General features: G+C 39.3%; 1 protein-coding gene and 1 non-coding gene across 2 annotated transcripts; both read left to right on the forward strand.

The window, feature by feature from the left end:
• The first annotated feature begins 4,711 nt into the window (after positions 1-4,711).
• Positions 4,712-4,818, forward strand: LOC141694589 (small nucleolar RNA R71). Its single transcript, XR_012563879.1, has one exon. It is a non-coding gene; the product is annotated as a small nucleolar RNA R71 (small nucleolar RNA).
• Positions 4,819-20,144: 15,326 nt separating this feature from the next.
• LOC141690600 (uncharacterized) lies at positions 20,145-21,102 on the forward strand. Its single transcript, XM_074495385.1, has 3 exons — positions 20,145-20,248; positions 20,344-20,662; positions 20,899-21,102. The coding sequence occupies exons 1-3, from the start codon at positions 20,145-20,147 to the stop codon at positions 21,100-21,102; spliced, it is 627 nt and encodes a 208-aa protein (XP_074351486.1).
• Positions 21,103-22,511: the final 1,409 nt, after the last annotated feature.

Consider the following 22,511-nt stretch of genomic DNA (forward strand, 5'->3'; position numbering starts at 1 on the left):
TCCGTAGCATGAGAACCTGCACAAAGCTCACAAACCATAGCTATTTGATTAACTCCATACGTAGCCAGAGAATCAACCTTCATTGATAGCGCTTGGAGCTGGGCTGCAATAGCGGTGGCTGCATCAACTTCCAGAATACCTGCTACCTTGCCTGACGTCATCCTCTGAGTTGGGTTTTTATGCTCATTTGCAGCCATCGTCTCGATAAGATTATACGCCTCAGTATAGCTTTTAGCCCATAAGGCTCCTCCAGCTGCTGCATCGAGCATGGGCCGAGATTGGGCCCCCAAACCATTATAGAAACCAGTGATCACCATCCAATCCGGCATTTCATGATGTGGACATTTTCTCAACATTTCCTTGTAGCGTTCCCAAGCCTCGCACATAGATTCTGTAGGTTACTGCGCAAACTGAGTAAGAGCACTCCTCATAGAAGCAGTCTTTGCCATTGGATAAAACTTCACCAGAAACTTTTGTGCAAGATCTTGCCACGTAGTGATGGACCCAGCTGGTTCAAAATGTAATCAGTCTTTAGCCTTATCCCTCAGTGAGAATGGGAAAAGCCTCAACTTGATAGCCTCATCAGTCACGCCATTATACTTAAAAGTGCTGCAGATCTCGACAAAATTCCTTATGTGCATGTTGGGGTCTTCAGTTGCCGCTCCTCCAAAAGAAACAGAATTCTGCACCATCTGAATAGTGCCCGGCTTGATTTCAAAGGTGTTAGCTTGAATAGCCGGATGAAGGATGCTTGACTGAATGTCATCGATTTTAGGCCGAGAAAAATCCATAAGAGCTGGATCAGCTTGAACAATACGATCTCCCATGTTTACTGGTTCTTTCTGCTCAGTTCCTGAATCTGAATCCTCAAAATCTAACTTCTCCGGAATATCAAGAACTTCGTTTGTCTCCTCAGCTGTATCTAAAGTCCTCTTGCGAGCACGAGAACGAGTTTGCATAAATGCTTGCTAAAGTACCTGAAACACAACTGAAAAGAGTAAGTAACTACTACGTCCTAATCAATGAGTCCTAATGACCAATGATGGTAAGTACATAAACTAAACAATTACGCCGAGTCCCCGGCAGCGGCGCCAAAAACTTGTTAGGGCGAAAACACGCTCTAATATTCACGCAAGTATACGCGTTCGCAAGTAATATAGAATACTTTCTAGTTCGTTCCCTCAGAGACTCAGACTAAATTATTGTCTAATTAAACTCACTCACCAATGTATGATTACTCCTCAATGTTAAGATAATAACACTTAAAATTGTTGATTAAATATTAACTATAATTAACTACTTAATTAACCACTTAACTAACACTTCAATTTATCAATAATAAAACACTCATGAGATCACAACTTCATTATTACTTCCTTCTATAGCCATTGTTATTACCTTTAGCATGTGACAGTGATGATATTAATCGAATAACACGAAACTGATAAAAGCCAACTTTCATTGTACTAATACCATTCTACCAAGCATCCACAATTAAGATAGAAGTTGAATAGTCATCAATTATGTTGAGTTCCTATATGTCTACAGAAATTGACAACACAACGATTTAAGCACAAGTTATTCCTTTTGATTACATAGGGCAAATAAAACTGTTAGAGTTACCCACTAATCATGCACAACGTACATGAACCTATGCTAGCATGGCAAGTTCTAAATCTCAAGATCCACCATCGCTTCACAAGAGATTAACACCCTATCTTATATGTTCGCGACGCATATAAGACAAATATGCACAACCAATACTAGATATCATGTAATCATCACACACTAAAGTATTAAACAATTAACTAAAGAATTCCATAATAAATCCGTTGCAACCCCATGATCACGATTAGCCCATAATAGAACTTATCGCCATCATGGGTTCATATGAAATCATGACAAACAAACACAAGAAAATAATAACTAAACTAATTATATTAAAACAGAGTACGTCACAAGAGTAAATAAGTCAAAGCAAGAAAACTAGCATCCAACGTTACAACGAAACAAGAATCACAAGAAAATATGCTTCCTCTTCGTTGCGGTGTGCTAAATTGGTCTTCTTCCTTATCTCCTTCGCTTCTTGCGTAAAACACAATCTAAAAGATAATCCCCTTAATACTCTCTGTGAAAACGTCTCAAATCTACCTATATAATAGTCCCATAAAACTCAGATTACATAGAAGTTGGAAGCCAAACAGAAGTAGAAGTCTAAAATAATTTATCTTTTTCCCCGACCCTGCGCGGCCGCTCAGCATAGCTACGCGGGCGCGCAGGTTGCTGGGCGGCCGCTCAGCATTGTTGCGCGGGCGCGCAGGCCTCTACTGGAAAAAATCCAGGTTTGCTCCGTTTCTTCGCCGTAATCTGCCCATTCCTTTCCTCTCGCAATGGTGAACACATGCCAAGGCTTATTCTTGATGATTCCTCCCCCGAAATGCAACTAATACCCTGAAATGCATAAACACTAGAAAAATGCATCAAATACACAAAATACTTGATTTCAAGACACCAATTTAAGCCATTTTAAGACGTTCTAAGTGGTATAAAATGCCACTTATCAACAATCATGCAAAAATATGAATGAACTACAACTAAACATGCAATATGAATCTATATGGACACAACACACTACTGTCTGTGGTGCACAAGAGGGACCATCTGTAAGCACGGGAGGAACCGGCCGGTCACCCTTTAGATTATCATAAATATATTCCAACCCCTTTTTAGGGGGTAAACCTAAAAATGCATAACTCAAATGATCTGGAAGCGGTTTGATCCCAAGTGTGGGAGTTTCTTCAATAGACGTCTCGAGACGCACCAGAGAAATTTTTAGCTCTGCTAATCCAAGAGAATTGAATGGCATATTCAATTTCCTCTTCCACGGAGGTGCATTCAAAACCTGTAGTTATAATGCTCCTTCTTCATCTTCAATAACAGATTCCCCTATTAAGGATCTCTCTAAGGTATCAGACTTTGGCAATTGCTCAAGCTCCGAATTCACGACAGAGTCAACCCGCTCTATTTTAAAGCACTTCTCTTTATCTGTGGTTAACTTTATTTTCTTGAATACATTAAAAGTGACATTCTGAACTTGAACCTTCATCGTAAGCTGTCCTTTTTGCTCATCGATCATAGTTCGGCCTGTAGCCAAGAATGGTCTTCCCAAGATGATGGGAATCTTCTCATCTTCCTCGAAATCCGGAATTATAAAATCAGCAGGGAATATGAGTTTTTCCACCTTAACCAAGACATCCTCCACTATACCTCGTGGATAAGTGATGGTCTGATCGGCCAATAATAAGGACATGTTTGTCGATTTTAACTCAGGCAAACCAAGTTTATTAAAGACAGATAAGAGCATCAGATTGATGCTAGCTCCCAAGTCACATAAACACTTGTCGAAAGACAAGTTTCCAATAGTGCAAGGAATAGTGAAGCTTCCAGGATCTTTAAGCTTCAGAGGCAATTTTTATTGCAGCATAGCACTGCACTCTTTTGTTAGAGAAATGGTTTGCAACTCATCAAGCTTCAAATTGCGGGATAGAATACCCTTCATGAACTTAGCATAGTTCGACATTCGTTCTAGAGCTTCTGCAAAAGGTATGTTGATATGCAGCTTCTTGAAAACCTCCAAAAACTTGGCAAATTGCTTGTCGAACTTATGCTTTTGAAACCTTTTAGGAAATGTGGGAGGCGGATAGGCTTATTTCTCCCATGTATTCTGCTTAGGAGTAGTGTTTTTAGCAGAATTTTTCTTCATTTCCGCTTCCCCTTCCTTTTTCACAATTAAATTAGCAATTTTTCACTTTCTAAAATTGGCAAGGGCACAGGCGCGCTTGATATGGGCACGGGCGCGCCTGCATTCTGAAATTTTTTTCAGAATCTTTATCTTGATGATTTTGAGGGTTTGCGACCTTTCCAGACCTCAAGGTGATTACATTAATATGTTCTTTGACTTCCCTCTTGCCTGGATTAGCTTCTGTATCACTAGGAAGAGTTCCTTGAGGTCGACTCAACATTGTATTTGAAATTTGCCCTATTTGGTTCTCCAGAGCCTTGATTAAAATCGCTTGGTTTTTGCACATAAGCCTCAACTCCTCCAATTCAAATTTTTCATTAACAGATGGACCTGGACCTCTATGAGATTGTTGTTGCATCCCCTGTGGCTGAAACTAATGTCTTGGTGCAAATTATTGTTGGAAACCTGGAGGATTTAATTGCTTGTTTCTAAACTGCTGGTACGGCTGCTGTATTCTAATTGTTGCTCCAGCTGTAGTTCGGATGATTACGTCTATTAGGATGGTACGTGGTAGGAACTGGATGCTGCAGCCTCTGAAAATTGCTCGCAAACTGAGCTGATTCACAAGATATAGCACAATGCTCCGTCGCATGTGCACCTGCACACAGCTCACAAACACTGGCTATCTGATTAACTCCAAAGTTGGCCAGAGAATCGATTTTCATAGCTATCGCCTTTAGCTGAGCAATGATAGCTGTAGCTGTATCCACCTCAAGAATTCATCCTACCTTACCCTGTGGCATTCTCTTGGTTGGGTTCTGATATTCATTCACAGCCATCATCTCTATCAGCCCATAAGCTCACTCATAGCTTTTAAACCATAGAGCTCCACCTGATGTTGCATCGAGAGTAAGTGTCGACTGTGCTCCCAACCCATTATAGAAGCAATTTATCACCATCCAGTCGGGCATTCCATGATGCGGACACTTTCTCAGCATATCCTTATAACTCTCCCAAGCTTCACATAGAGATTCCCCTTATTGCTGCGCAAACTGAGTAAGAGAATTCCTGATTGTAGCTGTCTCTACCATAGGGAAGAATTTAGTGGGAAACTTTTGAGCAAGATTTTCCCAATTAGAAATCAAACCAGCTGGCAGAGAGTCTAACCAGCCCTTAGTCTTATCCCTTAGAGAGAATGGGAAAAACCTCAATTTCACAACATCTTCAGAGACGTTGTTGAACTTGAAAGTATCACATATCTCAATGAAGTCCCTAATATGCATGTTAGGATCTTCTGTTGGAGTACCCCCAAAATGAACTGAGTTCTGGACCATCTGTTAGGGTGAAAACACGCGCTAATAATACACGCAAGTATACGCGTTCACAAGTAATATAGAATACTTTCTAGTTCATTCTCACAGAGACTCAGACTAATTATGTTCAATTACACTCACTCACCAATGTATGATTACTTCTCAATGTTAAGACAATAACACTTAGATTGATTAACTAATTATTAACTACAATTAACTACTAGAATTAAGCACTTAATTAACACTTAAATTAACAATATTAAAACACTCATGAGATCACAACTTTATTACTACTTTCTTCAAGAGTAATTGTTATTACCCTTATCATGCAACAGTGATGATATTAATCGAACAACACGAAACTGATAAAAGCCAACTCTCGTTGAACTAATACCATTCTACCAAACATCCACAATTAAGATAGAAGTTGAATATGCATCAATTATGTTGAGTCCCTATATGTCTACATAAATTGACAACATAATGATTTAAGCACAAGTTATTCCTTTTGATTACACAGGGCGAATAAAACGGTTAGAGTTACCCACTAATCATGTATACTCATACACGAACCTATGCTAGCATGGCAAGTTCTAAATCTCAAGATCCACCGTCGCTTCACAAGAGATTAACACCCTATCTTATATATTCACGACGTACATAAGACGAATAAGCACAACCAATACTAGATATCATACAATCATCACACACTAAGGTATTAAACAACTAACTAAAGAATTCCATAGTAAATCCGTTACGACCCCATGATCATGATTAGCCCATGATAGCACTCATCATCATCATGGGTTCATATGAAAACATGATAATAACACACGAGAATAATAACTAAAACTACTTATATTAAACCAGAGTATGTCACAAGTGTAAATAGGTTCAAAGTAAAGAAAACTAGCATCCAACGTTACAACGAAATAAAGAATCACAAGAAAATATGCTTCCTCTTCGTTACGGTGTGCTAAAACGGTCTTCTTTTTTATCTCCTCACTCTTCGATTAATACTACGATCCAACCTTTGTGAAACGTCTCTGAAATCTACTTATATAGGAGTCCCATAATACCCAGCTAACTCAGAAGTTGGAAGTTAAACAGAACCAGGAGTCAAAATATTAATTCTGATTTTCCGTCCCTGCGCGGCCGCTCAGCATTCCTGAGCGGGCGCTCAGCTTCCTGAGCGGTCGCTCAGCAGAGCTGAACGGGCGCTCAGCTCCCTACTGGAAACTGCTCTGTTTTTCTCCCGTTTCTTCGCTGCAATCTGCTCCTATCTTCCCGCTTACAATGCTAAACACATGCCAAGGCTTATTATTGATGAAATCTCTCCCGAAATGTAATTAATACCCTGAAATGCACCAACACTAGAAAAACGCATCAAATACACAAAATACTTGATTTCAAGACATCAATTCAAGCCATTATAAGACGTTCTAAGTGGTATAAAATGCCACTTATCACACCTCCAAACTTAAATCGATGCTTGTCCTCAAGCGTCACAGACTCAAAAATAAAACGAAAACATGCATGAATGCAATCTATATGAAATACAGCGATCCCCCTTACTACGACCAAACCAACCAACTTATGATATCTCAACAAATGCAATTAGGCGAATAAAGATCAATCAAACCATGCAAACTAACATACAGCCGGAAACGTGGTGTGTGCAGATGCTTAACATATATGCTTTGAAACTAGATCAATTATCATAACTTGACTATCCTCAAGGTAATCACATGATTATACGAAGAATAAAATTCTAGGCACAAAATGACTTAGAAAACTTCAAGATTTCTTGAGCTTATTACGGAATCATGCTTTTTATTTATCACAACAAACCAATGCTTAATTGTTCATGCAATGAATGAGGTCACTAGGAACAAAGTCCCTTACGAACTTAATAACTCGAATACCAAAGAGCCCACTCGTGATCAATTATGCATAAACTCTTTTTTTTCTTTTCTTTTTTCTATTTTTTTCTATTTTTTTCTATTTTTTTCAATTTGTTTCTATTTTTTCTTTTTTTTCTTTCTATTTTTTCTCAAATTTGAGCAAGTGCGTTTCACTCCATCTTGCTCAACCCTAGACTACTCACATAAAAATACGAGCCGGCTATTAGCCATTTGACGCCTAGCCACAATTAGAAATGAATTCCACTTTTCACTTCTTTTTTTCTTTTCATGCCTTTTATCACTAAGAACCTATTATAAATTCTAAGCATAATCAATAGATTAACCTCGAAAACCATCAAACCATAACAACAATCTAGTCCCTAAGCATTCTCTAAGACTTAGTGAAATTACAAGTGTTTCCAGCATGCATATCAACCTACACAACTCAACATCACTTTAACGCTATCACTACACTCGCATCAACATCACAAATCAATTGGTAAATCAACGCAAAAGGGATCATGGTATATGCATGAGCTATATGACATGATAAATAAATCTACAAATAAAAATCATAATAAAAAAAACTATATGGCAAAAATATGCAATTATATGAGCTAAACTATCATGAATATGCAACTATATGACACACACAAAATATTCCTTAACTACCACCCCCAAACTTAAAATCTTCACTGTCCCCAGTGAAGGTAGTAAAAAGGAACACAGGGTATACCTACTCGGAGAGATCATCATCATCACCGTCAGAGGGTGGAGTATCAGGAGGCGGATATGCAGAGTCCTCACCAAAAACTGGCCACTGGATGTCAGCTCCAAGGCCTCGAAAAGCAGTCCCAAGTGCAAGGGTGAGCTCCTGAGCAAACCTGCTATGTGTCTCATACATAGCATCCATCCTCCTCGACAGCCTCCTATACTGGGCGTCTGCCATCCCATCCCCCTCCTGGCCTCTAAAAGAACCAGCCTCATCACGCCTTGGCCTCGCCAAGGTAGCACCACATGCTGGACACCCTCCTGGAAGACGATAACCCAGCCCATGCTCCTCGGGCTCTCCACTAGTCCACTCCTGCATCGCATGCAGAGTCCCGGAGTCAATAGGAGCGGCCGGCAACTGCAACTGCTCGTGAGACGGCCACTGAACTCCCACTACTCGGTAAAGCTTTGTAACCGTGGATGCATAAGGGATGTTCATGTGCTTAGCTCCCCTCAAAAACTTCAGAATTCCTTGGTAGATGAACTCACCAAGGTCCACATAGTACTTCTTATTCAAAATTCCACATAACAACTGTGCTCTCTCAACTGTGACCTCATGTGCATGTGAAGTAGGCAGAATATTAGCACAAATAAAAGCATTCCATGCACGGGCATACCTATTCATCGCAATCGCCGGAAAGTGGCGATACTCGTTAGTCCCAGTCTTGAAGGTCCAAACTGTGCCCGACCTACAGAGAGTAGCATAAATCAAATCCAATTCAAAATCCTCAGCAGTCTTCTCATTCCAATTCTCCTCCGTGGGCTTCCTCTGTCGCTGCCCAATCACACGGCGAATCACCGCAGGGTGATAATCCACCGTCATCCCCCGAACAACAGAATACCCATTCTTTTCAGCCTTCGCATTCGCATAGAACTCGTGAACAACGCTCATCGGAACTGCTTCAAGAGACTCACAGAAAGCAATCCAACCCTTCTCCGCAATCATAGGCAACAACTCACCATCTCTCCCTGATGGTAAGAACCCCCTCTCCTTCAAAATCGGCTTACCCAGAAGCCTAGTATACTCCTCCTTAGTAGCCCTATCAAACAACCGAGGCCTCGCAGCAGTACCCCTCGAAGAATCAGCAGTAGGGACAGTGTTGCTGCTATCAATAGTCTTGGATCTCTTGGGTGCCATCGAAACTGAGAAAAAGTGTTTAAGATTTGTGTTTTTGAATATGGGAGAGAGTTTAAGGTTTGAAAGTGTATGGGGAGTATATGGAATAGGTGTATGTATATATAGGGTAAAGATTAGGGTAAAATTTGATTAGGAGTGGGTTTGAGGGTTAAAAATATGGGATAATGGGGCAATAGGTGTTGGGTAATGGTTTTGTGTTTTGTTTTTTTATTTTTCATATTTTTTTTGATTTTTATAAAGCTAAAAAAAATCTGCCAGTCGGCCCCTGAGCGGTCGCTCAGCAGAGCTGAGCGGGCGCTCAGGGTTCTTCTGGAAAAAAAAAATTCTTGCCCTGTTTTTCTGATTTTTTTGTGGTTTTGGATAGGTGACTAACTTCTAAGGGTTCCTGTAACAACAAATCATGGGTTGCCTGCCAAGAAGCGCTTCTTTTTCGTCATTAGTTTGACGTAGCGTACCTTAATCAAGTTGACAACAAAACGGCACTAACCACTTCCCGGTTTGCCGTGTCTCTATAGTAATGCTTCAAACGCTGACCATTAACCTTGAATGCTTGGTCTGGATCATTCTCAAAAATTTCCACCGCTCCATGTGGAAACACAGTTTTGACAATAAAAGGTCCAGACCACCTTGATTTCAACTTTCCAGGAAAAAGTCGGAGACGAGAGTTGAATAAAAGAACTTGCAGCCCCGGCACAAATAACTTAGGATATAGCTTCTTGTCGTGCCACCTTTTCACTTTTTCCTTGTACATTTTGTTGTTCTTGTACGCTTGGAGTCAAAATTCATCCAGTTCATTTAGCTGAAGCATTCGCTTCTTTCCAGCTGCATCTAGATCCAGGTTCAACTTCTTCAATGCCCAATAGGCCTTATGCTCAAGCTCCGCAGGTAAATGACATCCCTTACCATACACAAGTTGAAACGGGAACATCCCAATTGGAGTTTTATATGCTGTTCTGTAAGCCCACACAGCTTCATCGAGCTTTAAAGACCAATCCTTCCTTGACGGACAAACAACCTTCTCTAAAATGCGCTTGATCTCTCTATTAGACACTTCCGCTTGACCATTCGTTTGCGGATGATAGGCAGTAGCAACACGATGATTCACATTGTAGCGCTGCATCATAGAAGTGAATTTACGGTTGCAGAAATACGACCCTTCATCACTTATGATTACTCATGGCGTTCCAAACCTTGTGAAAATCTGCTTATGAAGAAAATTAAACACTACCTTTGCATCATTTGTTGGAAGAGCTTTGACTCTACCCATTTTGAGACATAATCGACTACCATTAAGATGTACTGATTATTGCAGGACGAGACAAATGGCCCCATGAAATTGATTCCCCAAATATCAAAGACCTCGACTTCAAACATCACATTTAACGGCATCTCATCCTTTCTCGTAAGATATCCCACCCTTTGGCAATGATCACACCTTAAAACGAACTGATGAGCATCCTTAAACAAAGTTGGCTAGAAAAAACCTGCTTGCAGAATACGAGCTGCCGTCTTCTCACCACCATAGTGTCCACCATAAACTGTGGTGTGGCAGTCTCGTAATATCCCCTCCGTCTTACAGAATGGGATACATCTCCTGATGATCTAGTCAGCTCCCTGTCTAAATAAATACGGTTCATCCCACATATACCACTTCACCTCATGCAGAAACTTCTTCTTTTGAGTTGTATTCAAATTAGGAGGCATTATATTACTGACAAGATAATTCACAATATCTGCGAACCATGGCTCTTCCTCCTGAACTGCGAACAACTGCTCATCCGGAAAAGATTCGTTGATCAATGTTTTGTCATGTGAAGTAGATTCGGGATTCTCCAATGTAGAGAGATGGTCAGCTACTTAATTCACAGTACCTTTTTGATCCTTGATCTCTAACTCAATTTCCTGTAGCAAGAGCACCCAACGAATGAGTCTAGGCTTCGAATCCTTCTTGGAAACCAAATAGCGAATGGCCACATGATCAGTGAACACTGTCACCTTTGTCCCAAGCAAATAAGATCAAATTTTTTCGAAACCAAAGACTATAGCCAAGAGCTCCTTATCAGTAGTGGTGTAGTTCATTTGAGATCCATTTAAGGTCTTGCTAGCATAGTAGACCACATGAAAGAGATTATTCTTGCGCTGCCCAAGAACTGCGCCCACCGCATAATCACTTGCATCACACATCATCTCAAAAGGCTCTGTCCAGTCAGGTGTTGTAATAACTGGTGCAGTTATCAAACTCTTCTTGAGAGTCTCGAATGCCGTCAAACATTCATCATCAAATTTGAAAGGCACATCCTTCTCAAGCAAGTTGCATAACGGCTTAGATATCTTCGAAAAGTCCTTGATGAAATGCCGATAAAAACCCGCATGACCAAGAAAACTACGGATTCCTTTCACAGAAATAGGTGGTGGAAGATTTTCAATGACTCCCACCTTGGATTTGTCCACCTCAAGACCCTTGCTAGAGACCTTATGCCCAAGAATAATGCCTTCACGCACCATAAAGTGACATTTTTCCCAATTGAGCACCAAATTAGTTTCCACACACCTTTTGAGTACTACACGAAGATTATTCAAACATTCATCATAAGAATGTCCAAAGACGGAGAAGTCATCCATGAACACCTCGACATTATTTCAAATTATATCAGAGAAAATAGCCATCATACATATCTGAAAAGTGGCCGGTGCGCCACATAAGCCAAACGAAATTCTGCGAAAAGCAAACCTGCCAAATGGACAAGTGAAGGTAGTCTTTTCTTGGTCCTTTAGTGCAATACATATCTGATTATATCCAGAATAACCATCCAGAAGACAATAATACTCGTGACCGGCCAACCTGTCAAGCATCTGATCAATAAACGGAAGAGGGAAGTGATCCTTCCTTGTGACCTTGTTCAACTTTCTGTAGTCCATGCATACCCTCCATCCTGTGACTGTTCGAGTAGGGATGAGCTCATTCTTCTCATTTGCTACCACAGTAATACCTCCTTTCTTAGGTACACATTGCACGGGGCTCACCCAAGAACTGTCAGAAATAGGATAAATGATTCCTGCATCCAGCCACTTCAGAATTTCTTTCTTCATTACTTCTTTCATGATAGGATTAAGTCTGCACTGTTGCTCAACAGTCGGCTTACTACCCTTAGTCTGCGCTGCGCAGAATTTTATCCATGCAATATGAAGGGCTGATCCCTTTGATGTCTACTATAGTCCATCCGATAGCTGATTTGAATTCTCTCAAGATCCTTAAGAGCTTGTCCTCCTCACTACCTGAAAGGTCAGATGCAATAATAACAGGTAAAGTAGATGTATCACCTAAAAAAGCATACCTCAAGTGTTCAGGCAGTGGTTTAAGCTCCAAGGTAGGTGCTTCCTCAATAGATGGTTTGAGCTTTCCTTCAACATTTTTGAGGTCAGAAGTACCTAGAGATTCAAATGGCATGTCTAGCTTTCGCCTCCAAGGAGAAGCATTTAGATATTGTAGTTGCTTATTGCCATCCTCATCATCTTTGTCAAAATCCCCTGCTAAGGCCTTCTCTAATATATCAGACATTAGCATATGATCGAGTTCTGAAGTAACCGCAGAATCAATCAAATCCACTTTTAAGCACTCCTCATCTTCTGTAGGGAATTTCATTGCTTTGAATACATTGAATGTCACATCCTGATCCTGCACCCTCATAGTAAGTTTACCTTTCTACATATCTATCAAGGTACGGCCTGTAGCCAAGAAAAGTCTCCCCAAGATTATGGGAATCTTCTTATCTTCCTCGAAATCCAGAATAACAAAGTATGCAGGAAAGAAGAGCTTATCCACCTTTACTAGCACATCCTCCACTATGCCTCGTGGGTATGTAATAGAACGATCAGCCAATTGTAGAGACATGTAGGTGGGTTTTGGATCAGGTAAATTCAACTTCTTGAAGATCGACAACGGCATAAGATTGATGCTTGCTCCCAAATCACAAAGGCACTTGTCAAAAGATAACTTGCCAATGGTGCAAGGAATGGTGAAGGTACCTGGATCTTTAAGCTTTGGAGGTAACTTTTATTGCAGCACAGCACTGCATTCTTCCGTTAAAGAAATGGTCTCAAGATCATCCAGTTTCACCTTCCTTGAAAAAATATTCTTCATAAATTTCGCATAACTAGGAATTTGCTCCAGAGCCTTAGCGAAAGGTATGTTGATGTGAAGTTTCTTGAACACCTCCAAAAACTTACCGAACTGCTTATCTAGCTTTTGTTGTTGCAATCTCTTAGGGAAATGTGGTGGAGGATAGAGCTGTTTCTCCCCTGTATTACCCTCAGGAAGAGTGTGTTCAACAGTAGTCTTCCTTGGTTCCGCCGCTTTCTCCTTTTACTTAGCTTCTTCATCACTAACTTCAGCTTCTCCTTCTTTTGCTTTTTCAGCATCAGCAACTTTTCCAGACCTTAAGGTAATAGCCTTGACTTGCTCTTTAGCTTCCTTCCTGCATGGCACTTCAGTATCACTGGGAAGTGTTCCAGGTTGATGATTAAGCACTGCATTGGCTATTTGACCGATTTGATTTTCCAAGGTCTTGATAGAGACCGCCTGACTTTGCACAACAGCTTAAGTTCCTCAAAATCAGCACTAGAGGGTGGAGCTGCACCTCCTTGTTGAGGATATGATTGCCTTTGAGCATAATGCTGTAGTTGCTGGAATCCAGGTGGATTGAACTTTTTACTTATGCCTTGCTGATATGGTTGCTGAATAGCATTCTGATTATTACTCCAGCTGAAATTTGGATGATTTCTGTTATTAGGATGATAAGTAGCTGGTACAGGCTGCTGTGGTCACTGATAATTGTTCACATACTGAACAGATTCATTAACAAGAGAACATTGATCCGTAGCATGAGAACCTGCACAAAGCTCACAGACCATAGCTATCTAATTGACTCCATAGGTGGCTAGAGAATCGACCTTCATAGACAGCGCTTGGAGCTGCGCTGCAATAGCTGTAGCTGCATTAACTTCCAAAATACCTGCTACCTTCCCAGGGATCATCCTTTGAGTCGGGTTTTGATGCTCATTTGTAGCCATAGTCTCAATAAGATTATAAGCCTCTGTATAACTTTTGGCCCACAAGGTGCCTCCAGCTGCTGCATCGAGCATGGGCCGAGATTGGGCCCCCAAACCATTATAGAAATCAGTGATCATCATCCAATCAGGCATTCCATGATATGGACACTTTCTCAACATCTCCTTGTAGCACTTCCAAGCTTCGTACATAGATTCTATAGGTTACTGCGCAAACTGAGTAAGAGCACTCATCATAGCCGCAATCTTCGCCATTAGATAAAACTTCACCAGAAACTTTTGCGCAAGATCTTGGCAAGTAGTGATAGACCCAGCTGGTTCAGAATGTAACCAGTCCTTAGCTTTATCCCTCAGTGAGAATGGGAAAAGCCTCAGCTTGATAGCCTCATTAGTCACACCATTATATTTGAAAGTACTACAGATCTTGACAAAATTCTTTATGTGCATGTTGGGGTCTTCAATCGCAGCACCTCCAAAAGAAACAGAATTCTGCACCATCTGAATAGTGCCCGGCTTGATTTCAAAGTTATTGGCCTCAATAGCTGGGTGCATAATGCTAGACTGAATGTCATCAATTTTAGGCCGAGAAAAGTCCATAAGAGCTGGATCTGTCGGAACAATACGATTACCCATGATTACTGGCTCTTTCTGCTCACTTCCTGAATCCGAATCTTCAAAATCTATCTTCTCCGGAATATCAAGAACTTCGTCTGTCTCCTCAGCCATATCTAAAGTCCTCTTGCGAGTACGAGAACGTGTTTGCATAAACGCTCGCTAATGTACCTGAAACACAACCTGAAAGAATAAGTAACAAGTCTTAATAAATGAGTCCTAATGACCACTAATGGCAAGTACATAAACTAAACAAATTAACACCGAGTCCCCGGCAGTGGCGCCAAAAACTTGTTAGGCACAAAGCATGCGCTAATAATTCACGCAAGTATACGTGTTCGCAAGTAATATAGAATAACTTCTAGTTCATTCCCACAGAGACTAAGACTAATTATATTTAATTAACACTTACTCATCAATGTATGATTACTTCTCAATGTCAAGACAATAACACGTAAGGTTGATTAACTAATTATTAACTACGATTAACTACTAGAATTAAGCACTTAATTAACACTTAAATTAACAATATTAAAACACTCATGAGATCACAACTTCATTACTACTTCCTTCAAGAGTCATTGTTATTACCCTTAGCATGCAACAATGATGATATTAATCGAACAACACGAAACTAATAAAATCCAACTCTCATTGTACTAATACCATTCTACCAAACATCCACAATTAAGATAGAAGTTGAATAGGCATCAATTATGTTGAGTCCCTATATGTCTACAGAAATTGACAACATAACAATTTAAGCACAAGTTATTCCTTTTGATTACACAGGGCGAATAAAATGGTTAGAATTACCCACTAATCATGTATACTCATACACGACCCTATGCTAGCATGGCAAGTTCTAAATCTCAAGATCCACCGTCGCTTCACAAGAGATTAACACCCTATCTTATATGTTCGTGACGCACATAAGACGAATAAGCACAACCAATACTAGATATCATACAATCATCACACACTAAGGTATTAAACAACTAACTAAAGAATTCCATATTAAATCCCTTACGACCCCATGATCATGAGTAGCCCATGATAGCACTCATCGTCATCATGGGTTCATATGAAAACATGATAATAACACACGAGAATAATAACTAAAACTACTTATATTAAACCAGAGTACGTCACAAGAGTAAATAGGTTCAAAGTAAAGAAAACTAGCATCCAAAGTTAGAACAAAATAAAGAATCACAAGAAAATATGCTTCCTCTTCGTTGCGGTGTGCTAAAACGGTCTTCTTCCTTATCTCTTCGCTCTTCGATTAATACTACGATCCAACCTTTGTGAAACGTCTCTAAAATCTACTTATATAGGAGTCCCATAATACCAAGCTAACTCAGAAGTTGGAAGTTAAACAGAACCAGGAGTCTAAAATATTAATTCTGATTTTCCGTCCCTACGCGGCTGCTCAGCATTCCTGAGCGGGCGCTCAGCTTCCTGAGCGATCGCTCAGCAGAGCTGAGCGGGCGCTCAGCTCCCTTCTGGAAACTGCTCTATTTTTCTCCCGTTTCTTCGCTGCAATCTGGTCATATCTTCCCGCTTACAATGCTAAACACATGCCAATGCTTATTATTGATGAAATCTCTCCCGAAATATAATTAATACCCTGAAATGCAAAAACATTAGAAAAATCCATCAAATACACAAAATACTTGATTTCAAGACATCAATTCAAGCCATTATAAGACGTTCTAAGTGGTATAAAATGCCACTTATCACCATCTGAATCATGCCAGGCTTGATCTCAAAGGTATTATTCGCGATGGCTATCCTGACAATGCTCGATTAAATTTCCATGATCTTTGGTTGAGAATACTCTTTCAACGCTTCCGTTGCAGCTCCTGGATCTCCCATTATAATGATTACTTCTCCTTCTTTACTTTCTTCTTCAACTTTATCAACTTTTTCAAGAACTTCTTCTTCTACTTCTTCAATAATTTCCTTATGAGATTGAGAACGTGTTCGCATACACGCTCTCTCGAGTACCTGAAACACAAACAACTAAACCGTGAGTAAAAGAATCCGAGTCAGTGAACTTTAACGACCACTGATGTCAAGCACATAAACTAAAAATTAACACCGAGTCCTCGGCAGCGGCGCCAAAACCTTGTTCGCACTAAAACACACACGAAAATACATGCAAGCATACGTGATCATAAGTAGTATAAGATATAAATCAAGATCGTTCCCACAAGGACTGGTTTAGGTTAATTTTAGAGCACTTATGCAACAATGTATGGATATCGTTCAATGCTAAGACAATAAGAAATTGAATTTTGATAAATTAATAAATTATACTATCAAACATTAACTAAGAGAATTAAAAGTGATTTACTTATATGAAAATAAACATGGGATTCTAACTTCATTAAATACTTCATTCAAAGTAATGTTCTTTAACCCTAACATGTGATGGTGTTGACAACTAATCAGATAACACGAAATTAGTATACGCTAACTTTCGTTATACGTATACCCTACTATCAAACATCCACAATTAAGATAGAAGTTGAATAGACACCAATTATGCTTAGTCCCTATATGTCTATAAAGATTAAAAACATAATGGTTTAAGAACAAGTTATCTTTCGTGATTACATAGGGTGAATAAGATGGTTAAAATTACCCACAAATTATGCATGTCAATTCATACATAAACCTATGCTAGGATGGCAAGTTCTAAACCTCTATATTCACAGTCGCTTTAATAGAGATTAACAAACAATCTTAGATGTTAGCTACGCATCAAAGACGAATAAGCACAACCAAACTAGGAAATCATAAATCACCACACACTAAAGATTATAAAATAATTAACTATTGAAATCCATAAAAAATTCAGTTAGAACCCCATGACAACGATTAGTTCACAATCGAACTTATCGTCACCATGGGTTCCAATAAAAACATCATAATAAACAAAATAAAAATACTAGGGTTCAAAGACAAATCGAAAACAAGCATCAAAGTATCAACTATATTAAAGAATATAAAAGTCTTCTTCTCCGTAGTCGTCTTGTGCTCTCTAGGTCTTCTCAATGTTCTCCCTTTTCTCCTCATTATAAAAATGAATTATAATTGATATATATAAACTTCTGGATGACCTAGGCTCGTAAACTCTCAAAATTCAACACAAATCAGGATTCTGGCCCAGAGAAGCTGCGCGGGCGCGCCACCATCCCACGTGGGCGCGCGATAGATCTACCTCACAAGCGCGGTCGCCCCGCTTCCTACACGGGCGTGCCACACTTCTGATCCTTGACTTCATTTTCTTATTTTTGCTGTAAGTTGAGTTCCATTCGTCAGAATTTGATGATTCAACAGTCCACGTGAAGCTATCGAGATTTTCTTCAACTTGAGATTGGTCTGGACTTTAGAATCTGACCTCTTTTCAGCATATTTCATTGAAAAGCTCCTTTCTTCATCCAACTAATACATGTAATGCAAAAACACAAAAGCACATCAAACATATCTGATACTTCAGTCCAAAATACCAATTTAAGCCTGAAGTGAAGAGTTCCAAGTAGATATAAAATCCACTTATCAACGTTACATACAAGGAACGAAGGGAACTGTATGTGCACCTAGAGGGAGCAATATGGCCCTTTATTTAGGTTTTTTCTTGGCATTAGCGCTTCGTAGGGACAAGTACAAGAGTAATAGCACCTTGAGTATACCAAGGTGCACTTTTAACTTAGTTTTTTTTATCTCATTTCTTCCATGCTGCTCCTACTAGGTCAAGACCACTTCTAGTACTTAGTTTTTAAGTCATACTGTAATATCCGTAATATTAAGTGATAATAATAATGATGATAATAATAATAATAATAATAATAATAATTTTATTAGTTTCAAGTCAGAGTTGGTTAATAAAAGAAAAAGTAATGAGTGGTTTGATTAATGATATGATACCTAAGTAGAATAGAATTGTCAGCTCTATATATATTGCACACATTAAGTACCATATGATTTGTGTATTTGTATATATTCTGATCTCGGTATGAAATATCCTAACCCCTCGTTGCTTCAGCCTTACTTATTTTTAAAATTGTATTTTTATTATAAATTGCAAATTATTTATTTCTGATCTCTTTGTTTTATGAACTGTATTCCAAATCCGTATTGGGCGTTTGCCTCATGCCGTATTCTTTTTCTGGTAGGTGCTTAGGGGAATCTAGGACTGTGTGATGGAGAGCTACCCCATTTATCAATTATGATTTCGGACTTTATCATTATCTAGACTTAATTATTTAATTAGAGATTTCTACATTTATATTATTGGTTAAGATAGTTCGGAGATTTAATATTATTTTAGAGATTTTACATTGTTTAATTATTGTTTAGAAATATATTAGTGCTCTGTTTGCAGGTTTATGGATTATAGGTAATATCTCCTTCTATTTAAAGAAGGGGGCGTTATAGAGATGGCATCAGATCTTAGGTTTTTTCTTGTAGAAAACCTACTTAGGTGGACCTGTGAGTTTGGGTAGACGATAGGATGGGTTTTCTATTTAATTATGTTTCATTCAGCTCCTTATCATTTTATTATGCTTCATAATTTTAAAATCTGTTTGTAACTGCTTCAATATATTTGTCCTCATAATCTTCATCTGTTTGCTCTCTTATATTGTAGATGTCTCCTAGACGTGATCCTTTTCACATTGACCCTGCTGAGCTTACTACGATGATAGGGCAAGCAGTGGCTCAGGTTGTACAACAGGCTTTGGCAAACCAAGGAAATCAGAATGGCGAGGGAAATCAGAATGGACAAGGAAATCAAAAAGGCAATGAGAATCAGAATCAGAATGCTCAGGACTATCAATGGGATCCGTTTGTTGGTTGGAGAGGTTTGTGAAGTAGAAACCAGACTCTTTTAGTTCAACACCAACTCCTATTGATGCTGGAAATTGGATTGTTCATCTCCAGAAGATTTTTGATGCATTAGGTTGTGATGAGATTCAGAAGGTCAAGTTAGTTATATATAAGTTGGAGGGGGATGCTCAGAGGTGGTGGAGAGGAGTGAAAGCTACTAGAGGGGAGCAGTATACAGAGGCTTTTGAATGGCAGGGATTCAAGGAGATCTTCTATGAGCAGTACTTCTCTAATGATGATAGGGAGGCTTATTTGAGGGAGTTTCATTCTATTGTGCATCACCATGATGAGAGCATTACTGATTATATGGCGAGGTTTATAAGGTTGGCTGGATTTGCGGGGACAGTTGCAGGGACTGCTGCACAGCAGGCTGATAAATTTAAATGGGGGTTGAAGTCTTATCTGAGGGGATCCATAATTTCTTTTAAATTTGATAATGTGGAAGAGGTGGTTGATGCAACAAAGGATATTGAGAGGGAGCGCATAGATTTGAGGACTTCCAGGTCTAACAGTGGTGGTAAGAGGACTAGGGATGATCAGGGTTTTGCACAGGGTAAACAATGGTATAGAGGTCAGAGTGGTCAACAGGGACAGTGGTGCAGACAGATTCAGAATAGGGGTGGTCAGTCATTTCATGGCCGGAATCAGTATGTTGGTCAGAATCAGAATCAATAGTTTTAACGACAGAAGCAGCCTAGGAAATGGCAGAATCGTCAACAGGGGCGGAGCCGTTACTCAATGTATGGGGGAAACCCCAATATGATTCCAGTGGCTCCTTGTGCTACATGTGGTCGTCATCATCCAGGTAGAGCTTGTTACAGACAGACTGGGGCCTGTTTCTTGTGTGGTAGCATGTCCCATAGGATAAAAGGATTGTATAGTGTCACGCAACACTGGTAGAGGAGGAGTTGGTGGTGGTAGTAGCAATGGAAGTCAGCAGAATCCTTTAGCCAGAGTGTTTGCATTGACTGCACATCAGGCAGTAGTTAATTCAGGTACCATTTCAGGAACATTTCTTGTTGGTAGACGTGATGCTTATGTGTTATTTGATACTGGTTCGACCCATTCTGTTGTGTCTTTATCATTTGTTCATCATCTTGGTGTTGTACCTTGTTTATTATGTCCTCATATATCTATTGCTACCCCAATGGGGAATTCTGTTATTATATATGATGTATATCAAGAGTGTCCGATAGTTGTTGGAGAGAGAAATTATAAGGTTAACATGCTTCCAATGGAGATGCATGACTTTGATATTATCTTGGGCATGGATCGGTTGAGTGAACATCGTGCCACAATAGATTGTCAAGGAAAAGGGTGATTTTTGGGGATTCAGATAAATCAGAATTTGTATACCAAGGGTCTCAGCTGAAGGAGGAGGTTAAAATAATTTCTGCTCTAAAAGAGAATAAATTATTTTCTAAGGGTTATGATGGCTACCTTGCTTTCGTGAAGGATACATCGAAGGATAAACCTCACATCGAAGATTATCCAGTTGTGAAAGATTATACAGATGTGTTTCCCGATGAGCTACCAGGTTTGCCACCACATAGAGAGGTGGAGGTCACTATTGAACTTATTCCAGGTGCTGAGCCAATTTCCAAGGCACCTTACCGAATGGCATCACTTGAGTTGCAAAAATTGAAGGAGTTGTTGTAAGAGTTGTTGGATAGGGGATTTATCAGGCTAAGTGTGTCTCTGTGGGGCGCTCCTATGCTATTTATGAAGAAGAAGGATGGTTCCATGAGATTGTGAATTGACTACAGGGAGTTGAATAAGGTGACTATAAGAAACATGTACTATTAGATATATTTGATAATGTCATAACTAATATGATTTATGTTTAGTTTTTAGATCTTACTTAAACAGGACAAATCAGTACTTAACTGAAATCAGCACTTATAGTGAAGTCAGAACTTAAGTTATCAGTACTTAAGGTTCAGGACATATTTATCAGAAGATAATATCAGGACTTAAAGGAAACGTTCATATAAGGAAGGCGGCTGATTGAAAGGAAGAGAAGATCAAGACAAACGTAAGAAGAGATATGCATGAAGAAGTAATTCTATAAAGAATAGAATACTTAGAAGAAAAGATATCTGATTGATATATTTTAGGAAGCAGAATTATATTCCATATCAATTAGCGATTATCTTGTAACTGTATAGTATATAAACACAGACATAGGGTTTACACTATAAGTGTTATCATTATCGAGAATATTATTCATTGTAACCCTAGCAGCTCTCGTGATATTTGTTCATCACTGAGAAAGGACAGTTCCATACTGTAACAGAGTTTATTGCTTTGAATAAAGTTTGTTTTCTGTTACTTGTGTTATTAGAATTCGATTTGATTGTGCTATACACTGTATTCACCCCCCTCTACAGTGTGTGTGACCTAACAAGTGGTATCAGAGCCTATCTGTTAACACACAAACAGTTTAAGATCCAAAAACAATCATGTCTGAAATAGAAACTCCAACCAAACCCACCAAAACTGAAGAACCACCAAAGACACAAATCCATAGTCGATATGAGATTATTAGAGTTCCCATATTGAAACCGTCTAAATATCCCATATGGAAGGTGAGGATGACTATGTTTCTGGAAGTTACAGATCCAGAATATCTTGACAGAATCAAGAAAGGACCTCACAATCCAACAAAGTTCGCTGTTGCAGTTACAGGTGAATCAGCAAAGTCTGTACCAAAGGAGAAGAGTGATTACACTGCTGAAGATATCGCTTCAATTGCTAAGGATGCGAAGGTACGACACTTACTGCATAGTGCCATTGATAATGTAATGTCAAATAGAGTAATTAACTGCAAGACTACAAAAGAGATATGGGATGCCTTGGAAACAAGATGTCAGGTAACTGATTCGATCAAGAAGAACAGGAAGACAATACTCACTCAAGAGTATGAACACTTTGACTCAAAGCCAAATGAGTCATTGACTGATTTATATGACAGATTTGTCAAGCTCTTGAATGATTTGTCACTGATTGATAAGGAGTATAATCTTGAAGATTCAAACCTTAAATTCCTGTTAGCTCTTCCTGAAAGC

Source organism: Apium graveolens, chromosome 10, assembly GCF_009905375.1.
Source record: "Apium graveolens cultivar Ventura chromosome 10, ASM990537v1, whole genome shotgun sequence".
NCBI classification, from domain to species: domain Eukaryota; kingdom Viridiplantae; phylum Streptophyta; class Magnoliopsida; order Apiales; family Apiaceae; genus Apium; species Apium graveolens.

Excerpts from the sequence above, each read along its gene's own strand:
- LOC141690600 (XM_074495385.1), top strand. The coding sequence starts at position 20,145 with ATGGCAGAATCGTCAACAGGGGCGGAGCCGTTACTCAATGTATGGGGG. Across the intron at positions 20,249-20,343 it reads ATGTGGTCGTCATCATCCAG|AGGAGGAGTTGGTGGTGGTA; the intron begins GTAGAGCTTGTT and ends CAACACTGGTAG. Across the intron at positions 20,663-20,898 it reads TTGGAGAGAGAAATTATAAG|GATACATCGAAGGATAAACC; the intron begins GTTAACATGCTT and ends GCTTTCGTGAAG.